Source organism: Canis lupus, chromosome 11 (assembly GCF_011100685.1).
Source record: "Canis lupus familiaris isolate Mischka breed German Shepherd chromosome 11, alternate assembly UU_Cfam_GSD_1.0, whole genome shotgun sequence".
Taxonomy (NCBI): Eukaryota; Metazoa; Chordata; class Mammalia; order Carnivora; family Canidae; genus Canis; species Canis lupus.
The window spans coordinates 21,105,748-21,115,910 of record NC_049232.1 but is presented as its reverse complement, the minus strand read 5'-3'; the positions used below and the strand labels follow the sequence as shown (position 1 = coordinate 21,115,910).

The 10,163-nt window shown below is 54.2% G+C and overlaps 1 protein-coding gene across 1 annotated transcript; it reads left to right on the top strand.

Moving 5' to 3' along the window:
- Positions 1-358: 358 nt before the first annotated feature.
- Positions 359-6,154, top strand: SHROOM1 (shroom family member 1). The gene is made up of 8 exons (XM_038552143.1): positions 359-412; positions 1,465-2,507; positions 2,600-2,655; positions 2,882-3,091; positions 3,290-3,862; positions 3,966-4,092; positions 4,190-4,462; positions 4,569-6,154. The coding sequence occupies exons 2-8, from the start codon at positions 1,503-1,505 to the stop codon at positions 4,899-4,901; spliced, it is 2,577 nt and encodes an 858-aa protein (XP_038408071.1). The 5' UTR covers positions 359-412; positions 1,465-1,502; the 3' UTR covers positions 4,902-6,154.
- The last annotated feature ends 4,009 nt before the right edge of the window (positions 6,155-10,163 follow it).

The window sequence follows — 10,163 nt, the reverse complement described above, 5'->3', positions numbered from 1 at the left end:
TGTGTGTGTGTCTCTCATGAATAAATAAAATCTTAAAAAAAAAAAAGAAAAAGAAAAAAGATGAATAGGGAGAGAAGAGTGGGGAAGCAAAGGAGCCCTCTTCCTTCTCCACCAAAGCCACCTCATCCACTCATTGCAAGTTTACTTCTTTCCTTGCTATTCAACAAATATTTCTCTCTCTCTCTTTTTAAGATTTTATTTATTTATTTGACAGAGAAAGCACAAGCAGGGGAAGTGGGGAGAAACAGGCTCCTCACTGAGCAGGGAACCCAACGGAGTGCTGGATCCCAGGATCCTGTGATCATGACCTGAACTGAAGGCAGCCGCTTAACCAACTGAGCTGTCCAGGCACCCCTCAACAAATATTTCTGTAACATCGACTACGTGCCAGGCACTGAGGGTACAGAGATTAGTAAGTACAGGGCCTGTTCTCAGGAAGTTCAGGGGTGGGAATGGGAAGAGGGAATCGCAAGCCTGCCAACAATTACACTCCAAGGTGATGAGTACTGTGTTGGGGGGTGGGGATGGAAGGGAAGCTCTGAACACTGTAGGGGATCCCAAAGGGTCAGGAGCCCCCTAAGCTGGGCCCAGTAGGAGGAGTGCGAGCAGCAGGACAGAGTCAGGGTGTGAGGCTGCAAAGCAGAGACCATATTATTTTGGAATCTGCTAGTATTTTGAGAGCAGGTGGGGATAAATTTCCCACAGTGGAGTTTAGGTTTTGTTGAAGGCTTCTGGCAGTTGAGGGACGGAGGTAAACTAGCTTTCAGCAGTGTTTGCTTCTAGGAAATTGATTCTGGCTGCAGTGAGCTTGGAGGCAGGCCCAAATTCCAGATAGGGTTCTGCTTCTTACAGGCTGTGTGTGCCCTTGGGCAAATCATTTCCCCCTTAAAACTCCAGTGTCCTCATCTGTAAAATGCAGATAGTAGTTGTGAGGATCAAGATAAATATTTATATAATGTACCTGGAACATAACTGACACAGAGGCGGGGAAGGCTGCGAAGCTGCCTCTGTCACCTGACCTGGGTCTTGCTCCTTCCTTTCTTGGCTCCCCTGTGATCTCAGAACGTTCTTGACCATTGTTTATTAGGGGAAGATCACAGGGAGAAGCTAACAAAGCTGCCAGGAAGCTGCCTGGGTGGGACTGGGTTGGGGAGGGAAGGAATATGGGTACATTCTCCGCGCTCCAGGAGGTGCCAGGGTAGAGGCCAGGGCTGGCCTCCTGGAGAGCCTCTGGAGGTAATGGGCTAGCCACCACCTAGCGCACCCGTCCCCCCACTCCCCTGCAAGCAAAGGGGAATAGCTTAGACCCTCAAACTCCAGAGGCTAGGGGCTAGCCCTACCTATGTCGTCCCTGACCCAGTGTGACCAGGGAGGGGAGTGTAAGCCCCTGGCTGTCCCTGTTGGAGGGGCCAGCCTTACCCGGGGCTCCTCCCGCACCTCACCTCGCCGTCTGTGTTCCTCCAGGCCCCACGGAGCTGGCCTCAGCACTCACCTGCGCAGCCATGGAGGCCCCAGGGCCCGGGGGCGACCGCGCCTCCCCAGCCTCGTCCACCCGCAGCCTGGACCTGCGGCGGCTGTCCGCGCGCGCCGACTCGGCCTACAGCTCCTTCTCCGCGGCCTCCGCGGCCCCCGAGCCGGAGCCGCGCACGCCGTCGCCCGGGACCGACCTCCTCCCTTACCTAGACTGGGACTACGTGCGCGTGGTGTGGGGTGGCCCGGGCCCCGCCGGCAGCCTTCGCGCCTCCGCGCAGCCCCGGCCCGCGGCCGCCGCGCGCAGTGGGCCGCGGCCGCCCGAGGTCCAGGGCACGCCGGGGCCGCTCAGCCGGCAGGCCACCCCGCTGCTCTTTGCGCTGGCGGCCGAGGCCGAGGCGGAGGCGGCGGCGCGGCTCGTGGAGCCGCCCAGCCCACCGGCCTCGCGGGCCGCGTACCGCCAGCGGCTGCAGGGCGCCCAGCGGCGAGTGCTCCGGGAGACGTCCTTCCAGCGCAAGGAGCTCCGCATGAGCCTGCCCGGCCGCCTGCGGCCCGCGGCCCCCGCGCGGCCCCCCGCGGCGCACCCGCGCTCCGCCTCGCTCAGCCACCCGGCCGGCGGGGGCGGGGGCGGGGGCGGGGAGGTGGAGCCCGCGCGCCCCGGGGCCACCGCCGCCCGGGCAGACGTGGGCCGGGGGCGCCTCGCCACCCAGCAGCGGCAGTGGTGCTTCTCCGAGCCGGGGAAGCTAGATCGCGTGGGGCGGGGCGGTGGGGCGGCCGGGGAACGCTCCGGTGAGGCCGCCTGCAGTTCTGGCATCGCCAGGCCCGGGACCCGGGAGCGGAGGGTGCTGGCGCAATTCCAAGGCCACCAGACCAGACGGCTGCCTGAGTCGCCGCCCCGAGGCACAGAGGACCCAGAATCCGGGTCCGCGAAGCTTGGTGACGCCTATAGGCCCTCCGGTCGGAGTCAGAGTCAGAGCGCGTCAGGGGAAGTCTTGGCTCCCTGGGGAGGTCCAGGAGGGGTCATGCCCATTGTCCAGGTGTGGAAGTTAGGGGCTGCGGGCTTGGGGTGGGAGACATCTGGGAGAATGAAAACTTGAGCTACATTTCAAGCAATGATTTGCCTTTCCAGGCTGTTCCCCAAGGAGCAGAAACCCCCAGACCATTGTTTCAGGCCCAACTTGCCAGGTGAGAGACATGGACCACCAGGGAGTGGTCGACAAAGGCAGTTTTCATAGTTCTTGCCCAAGACAGAGAGGGCCTCTCACCTATTCTCAGTTTGAGCCTTCTAATTCTGTCTTTTGCCAACTACATCCCCTCTTGCCCTCCACCCCCACCCCGGTGCCACGCCACTGTGTCTCTGGTGCAGCACCAAGAGCTCCCTTCCTGGTCACTGAGGTGTCCCTTCCTACAGGTTCCTGACTCAGAAGGAAGCTGCAGTGGTTTGTTCTGCAGTGTATCCCCAAAGTAGCCCTGCTGACTGTGAACAGAGAGCCTCAGAGACATGCATTGGGTGTACCCGGCTCCCATCCCTTCCAGATGATGAGGTTTTCCTGGAAGAAGTCCCCCTGGCCAAAATGAGATCACCTCTAGACACCCATACCTGCCCAGAAAGCCCAACCAGGTGAGTTGCCTCTTGCTTCCAAGCTGAGTGAGACATTTCCTCCCTACACATATCAGCCAAATGCTATAGGGGCAGGGAACCCTCTCCTAGCTGGACCCTGGGAGCCTGGCTGGTAGGGATGGGGACAGGTGGCCCTTGGAGGCTACTGCTTGGTTTTGGACAGAGCTTTTTCTGACTCAGTGTCTCTTCCACTTCCAGTATCTATGTCTCTGACCAGCGGTATGGAACTGGCTCAGGCCAGAGGGCTGACCAGGCTACAGACTCCCCAGAGAATCCCCTCCATGAACACCCAGAGACTGCAAGGGCAGATGACTGCCACCAGAGGATACATGGTTCTGTGGGTGTCTCTGGGACCATATACTATAGGCCCCCTGGGACTGCAAATGGTGACATAGCAACCTTTCACACCAATGGACTGCTGACCATTGACTCACTTGCAGCTACAGAGAGTGACCCGCTCAAACCTCTCCCAGTTGATGTCCTCGGACCTCCAAGCAACAATACCCCAGGTGCTCCTGGCTGTACTGCCGAGGCTTTGGCCGCTGGCCAGCCCGGTTCTAGGCCAACATGGCCCAGTCCTCGCCTTGAGGAGCTGGTTCAGGAGCTGGCCAGACTGGATCCCTCTATGAGTGACACTCTCACTTCCTGTCCCAGCCCAGAGCCACCCCTGGACCTTCTAGATGGGCTGATTCCTTTAGCCGAGGTCTGGGCTGCAATGAGGCCAGCCTGTAAGGAGGCTGGGAAAGAGGCTGCTGGTAGTCCTGAGCCAGGGTGAGTTGGGGGCACCAGGGACTCAGGGGATTTGAAGTCCCTGCAATTTGGGGCAAGACAGCCCAGGAAGCTGTGGCTTTGTCCTCAAGTTCTGTCTCTTTAGCTCCAGCCAGCTCCTGCCAACTTCTCAGGAGGAGACAAGGTTTGAAAACCAGACCACCCGCTCTGTGCCTGACCAGGCCTGTGGCGAGCATCTCCCTGATCCAAATAGCAGCATCCAAGCCAAGAAGGTGAGTGTGGAGGGACTAGTGGAGATGGGGTGGGCAAGAGTAGGGGCTGAGAAGGGTGGTCTGGCCTCACCCTTAAGTACCCACGCCTCCCCTGCAGATGGAGCTAGCCGACCTCCTCCAAACGATGCTGCGGAACCTTCAGGCCGAGCAGGAGCAGCTGCACCAGGCGGCCCAGGCTTGGGCCAGGCGCGGGGCTGCTCTGGAGGCCGCGGTGGGGCAGGCCTGCGCTCCCCGTGACCTAGAGCGGTTCAGCAGGTTCATGGCCGACATAGAGCGTGTGCTTGGCCTGCTGCTGCTGCTGGGCAGTCGCCTGGGCCGCGTGCGGCGCGCCCTGGCCCGGGCAGGTGCGGACAGCGACCCAGATGAGCAGGTGACAGGGGCTGGAGTGGGGCGGTGAGGGGCCTATTCTGTCTGGGACCATCCCTGGAACGGCGGCTCACCGCCCTGCTCACCGCACGCTGTCCCTTCGGCTGCAGGCCTCTCTGCTGCAGCGTCTGGGGCTCCTGCAGCGGCAGCAGGAAGATGCCAAGGAGCTGAAGGAGCACGTGGCGCGGCGCGAACGGGCCCTGCGCGAAGTGCTGGTGCAGGCCTTGCCCCCCGAGGAGCTGAGCGCCTATCACTCCCTGCTGGTCGGCAAGGCGGCCGTCCTGGCCCAGCAGCGCAGCCTGGATGAGCGTGTCCGGCTCCTTCAGGACCAGCTCGACGCAGTCAGGAGCGACCTTGGCCCTCATCCCCTGCCTCCCAGGCTGGCCTGGCTCCCAGAGGCCTGTCTTCCTGATAAACCGCCCTTCCTGCCACCCCTCATCTAATGACAGGCAGTGGGAGTGGGGAGCAGTGCCCCTGCCCCTCACCCACCTAACTGGGGGTGACTCTGGTGCTTTCCCTTTGCGGGGCGGAGGAATGGGGATGGGGCAGGGCCAGTGTGGAAGACCCAGGCCAGGGCTTCCTAGGACACGTCTAAGTGTTTTCATGTGGTTTTACCCATTTCTTGTGGATTATTTGGTGATTAATTTATGAATTTTAAAACTACAGTATTCCCCCTTTTTGTGAGGAGAGAGGCTCTGTCTGGGTTGATCGGAGGGAGGAGGAGACAAATTAGAGGAGCATCTGAACTTACTATGCAAAACAGTTTTTTCTTTTCTATCTTACTAATAATAGATGTGGGAAGTATGTGTGTCACCTGGAGCCTAGCTTGGGGAAGGAATCTTGTTTACAGACAATGGACACCAACCTTGCCTGACTAGAGCAGAAGAGGGATTTGCTGGAGGACATCAGTCAGGTCTGAGAATCCTTAGGAAGACTGGGATACAGGCTTGAAACCAGGAGGGACCAAGAGGAGGCCAGGCCTTCCAGCTCCACTGCCACCAGGAATCCCTAGCACTTCTGGTGATCACATCACTACCACAAAAGCCTAGGCCTGATTGGCCGACTCCTTCTCCTTTGCTGGTTTTTACCCAAGCCTCCAAGCTCAATAGCAGAAGTGAGGGTAACTGCTTTCCTTCAAGACTTAAGGGATAGGGAATATCCCTATACACAAAATAGATTCAGTAGCTTCACTGCCTAAAAACCTTGACGAATTCAGGGACATTTATTCCAAGACTCAGAAGGAACTTTGTCTTCCAATTATCTTATCAAAAGTGAGTTTATCCAGCTCTCTTTGGAAACCCCACTGGATCCACCAGGCTTGAGGAGGGCTGTTGGGCATGGGAGCTGAAGGTGAGCCGTGAGAGACATGGAGATCTAGAATGTGGGGGCTGAGGTGTGGAGAGACCGCTCTGTTTGTGGGCCAAACAGGCTAAGCTGGGAGTGAGCTGGGGTTGGGAGAGGAGAGTTAGGTGCTGGTGTGGAATGAAACAGAGGCCACACACTCCCTTCTGTTTGTGCATCAGGCCTGTGTACATAGAGTCAATGTGAAGTTCTCAAATATACATGGGAAAATGTGCTTTAGTATTTGCAGCTGCAAAGGCCAGGGCCAAGAACATTGTTCATGCAAATGTTCAGTGTATTTTTGGAAGTTGGGCACATTAAAAGGCATGTGTATGTGTATTTAAAGCCAACTGACCCCAAAGTGAGAAATCTCTGCTTCTGGGCTTGTTTTCTGATGCGTATTGTCACTAAGTGCAACTGGTTGGGAATTTTAAATGGTTGTATTCATACCAAAAGCATTAGTTCCAACAGTCGAACTATTGAGCACAGAACAATGCTAACATTGTGCCTTTTTATAAAAAACATATGGGACTCCTGCTGAGGCAGTTGCGGGTTCTAACATTATGCTTTTGCCTTTCTCCTTTGAATGCTGTGGGCGGGGCCTCCACTCCACAGTCCTCAGCCTAGCAGGGCAGCTCTCTGAGATAGTCCGGATGGAATAAACTTATTTCTGCCTTTTGCCCTGTACAGCCTCCCCCGCCACACTCATTCTCCCAGTGTGATATTCTTGGAAAAACAACAGTCATCAGTTAGGCCAATAGAAATTGTGTGCTGTTCAGACAAAGCACTTCCAGCCTTGGATGGGCTTGAGGAGCACTGTCTGCTGTGGTCCTGTTAAACTGCACTTTGGTTCTGTGCTGGGTTTTTCCATGGGGGAATTATGAGGTTCCTGTGCTTGTCCTTATCAGATGGGGAGAGTAGGGCCACACCTCCTGCACCCCCCCTTTCATCGTGCCTCTGTGTTCTTCCTGCCCCATTTAATGTCCTTTCCACACCATTATAACATCAGAGTGCAAGAATGAGCACCACAGGTGTTCAGTATTGATGCCATAGACTAAGATTTTTTTTTTTTTTTAAAGATTATTAGAGCACAGAGAGCGCATGGGAAGGGGCAGAGGAAGAGGGAGAAGCAGACTCCCCACTGAGCGGGTAGCCCCGTAAGGGGCTCTATTTCAGGACCCTGAGATCATGACCTGACCTGAAGGCGACCTTAACCCACTGAACCACCCAGGCGGCTCCAGACTCAGACTTGGTGGTGCTGTGTGGGCAGGTGCCAGAAGCCCGGTGAATTCCACCCTCCAGGACGCTGCCAGCAGAGGGCACTGTTCTCCTTGTGATGAAGGCTCCTACGCTTCACCGTGGCCTCCTCCCCAGCCCAGTAGGCCCTCTGGGCTAACCCCAGGGGCTTTGCCTTCCGTGCAGAGCAGTGCTAGTTAGGCCTGAAGACTCGATGTGAGCCTTTTTGCTTCTGTTGGAAACAAATTCCGTCCAGCCAGCCACGGCGAGGCTGGCTTGCCTTCCTTTGCCACCAGGCCTTCGCTGGAAAGTTGTTGGTTAATGCGAAGTGGGGGAGGAGGGAAGCCGGGGGCGTTGATCTGGAGTATCAGTATCAAAAAGAGCCTTACTTAGTCTCCGAGGGTGGAAAAGAGGGTTTCATGGGTCTCTGTTGGGGTTTCTGCCTCCACCTCCTCAAAGCCACAGGTGCCCCCGCCTGCTGATTCCGCCCGCATCCCCGCTGCCCGCCGCGCGGCCCTCCGGGTTTTGGCGGAGGGGAGGCTTTGGCTGGCGCTGTTGCTAGGCAACGGGCGGCCGCGTGGCCACCTCCCGCGCTCGCCGCGCCCCGCCCCCGCTGCTCCTCCTAATATGGATTTAATTAGAGTACTTTTTACCTTCAGACTGTCAATTGGAAACCGAACAGGGAAGCAGCGTTCGGCGGCGCCCGCTCTGTCTGGAACAGCGCGTTCCGCGCACCACGCACCTGCGGGAGCGGCTGCTGTAAACCTCAGGGATCCTCGCCGGAGCGCAACGCGCTGCTGTTCGTTCACGTGTGAATCGGGAGCCTGGGTGGCAATGTGGGTCACGTGTGCTCGAGCGCCGCCGAGAGACGAGGTGAAAGGGGAGCGTGGGGGCAGGAGGAGGAAGAGGTGGGGGCCGGCGACTGCTCTAAAGCAAATGCTCTCAAGGACCCCGCAGTGTTACCGTCACATCCTGGCTACGGGCAGGGCAGGTGCTTATCGGTTGTCGTTGAAACTTAAATCAGCATCACCTACCCCCTAGGAAAATGGTGGGTCCACCCCCCCCCCCCCGGAGGAGACATCGGGACCTTCTCCTTTTTATCTCTTCCCTACAGAAACGACTGAGACCACCTGGGCTTCACAGGTTCAAGTCCAGAGGTGTGGCAGTTCTGGAAGGGTAAGGCCAGGACAGAGGTTCAAGGCAAAAAGCTATGTGGAGAGCAATAAAAAGTCTATTTATCAAACTATTATGAAAGGCCAAATAATTTCTTCCAGGAAATGGCCCAAAAAGGGGGGGTCAAATATGGGTCCAGAGAGGGCCCAGCTTTATAACTGTGTTGAGGAGTGCTTTCAGCTCAGCTGGCTGGATGACCTGTTTAGGTTCAGAAGACAGGGGTACGTATGCTAGAGGAATGTTAAGAAAGACATGGTGATGTCTATTTTTAACTGAAGTGATATACAGAACATGAAATAATCTCCCTTTGTTGGGACTACATCCCCTCCCCAGTCCATTGTTATTTATGTATACAAATACTAACATGGTTAGTGATTATAAGAATGGTGATCGTGTAAAGCCAAGCTACAGATGAGAGCTATTTGGTTTTGGTACTGAGGCCACAAACCCCAATGGGACCAATTGGGCACCGTGGTAGTATTTCAAGATGGTGTTGCAGTTCTCAAGGAGCCCTAGGTACTCCCTCCCTGTGCTCTATCCTCCTCACAGCCTGTAGGATAGATGCTGCAGTCCTACCACCCACGGAGGAGGGAGATAGAGTCTGGAGAACTGGATGACTTGCCTAAGGTCACTAGATGAGTAAGGGCTGAGATGAGGCCACCTTGCTTTTCTGCAGCAGGACACTGTCAGGGAAAAGAGAATCAGGAGGCCATCCCATCTGTGACAGTTATAGCTGTGAATCCTGGACAAGGTACTCATAGTTTCTTGAGGCTTCCATTCCCTCACTTTAAATTCCAGATACTATCAGGACATACCTTGTAAGGTTGAGGTTAATACCTGCACAGTGGTTAAAACTGTACTTGGCACTTAATAAACACAGGCCATATGTGCATCACCCATATCCTGGTCTCCATTAGGTGTGACATGTTCTAGAATAACCTCCAACCTCCTTTAAAGGAAGTATAAACCTTTATTTAAAAGTTTGTTCTAGATGACTCATACACATCTATATAACAATTAACTTCTCCCCCATTAAAAGGAGTGATTCTCTTCTCCATGACAATTCTAGCCAGCTAAATTGCCTTAAATTAGAAACAATTTTTCTTTTTCTTTTCTTTTCTTTTCTTTCTCTTCTTTTATTTTGTCATTTGTTGAAAATACCCCTCACAGGTGTACCTCCCGCTAGGCAATATGTAGTTCTTGAAAACTTTCCATATACATATCAAAGTATAACTTCTGACTGACTTATAGTTCTGGAACATCTTGACCTGAAAGGAAAAAATGATGGTTTCTAATACCTAAGTTTTAGGCTTATTGATCCTAAACTCTTGCCAAATGTTTTACTTCACTTGGAAGGCTTGCAGCATGCCCTTCTGAAACACAGAGATTCTTCTGGCAGTTTAAGTAACCCTCCTCTGATTTAAGTGTGCAGTAAACATTAGTTATTGTTATTACTACTCTCCTGGTTTAGATTTTGTTTTTCTCAAGGCAGGTCATACCTCTGTTTGTGACCTTTGTTATCCTGTCTCAGTCAAGCCTCTCTCTTACCATGGAAAATCTCTAATATTTTATTCTGTCTTCTAGACCTTCAGCAACTGAGACTGCTATAATTATTGCCTCCTACAATTTTTTTTTTCTGCAGAGGCAGATTTAATTTGCATTTTTAAATAATTTATGCAGCTTAGCAAGAGTTCCAGGCAAGGAAGGTGGGAAGGAAAGGGTCAGATCAGGGCCTACATTCATCTGTTGTTTTTTTTTTTTTTTTTTGGATACTATATCCGTGTGTGGATGCTGCCTTTATTTAGCAGATCATTCCAAACTCTTTCAATAACAGAATGCCTGGAAGAGGCAGAAGAGGATGAGGAAGAACTGAAGAAATTAAGTAAATAAAAAGACAAGAAAAATACAGTAGTAAGGGCTGTAGAATGTTTAAGGGAAAGACATTACCACACAAG

What these genes read in the sequence shown, in the direction of transcription:
- SHROOM1 (XM_038552143.1), top strand. Translation starts at nt 1,503, where the DNA reads ATGGAGGCCCCAGGGCCCGGGGGCGACCGCGCCTCCCCAGCCTCGTCC. An exon ending in GGGTCATGCCCATTGTCCAG is followed by an intron (nt 2,508 to 2,599) that starts GTGTGGAAGTTA and finishes TTGCCTTTCCAG; the next exon opens with GCTGTTCCCCAAGGAGCAGA. An exon ending in TTTCAGGCCCAACTTGCCAG is followed by an intron (nt 2,656 to 2,881) that starts GTGAGAGACATG and finishes CCCTTCCTACAG; the next exon opens with GTTCCTGACTCAGAAGGAAG.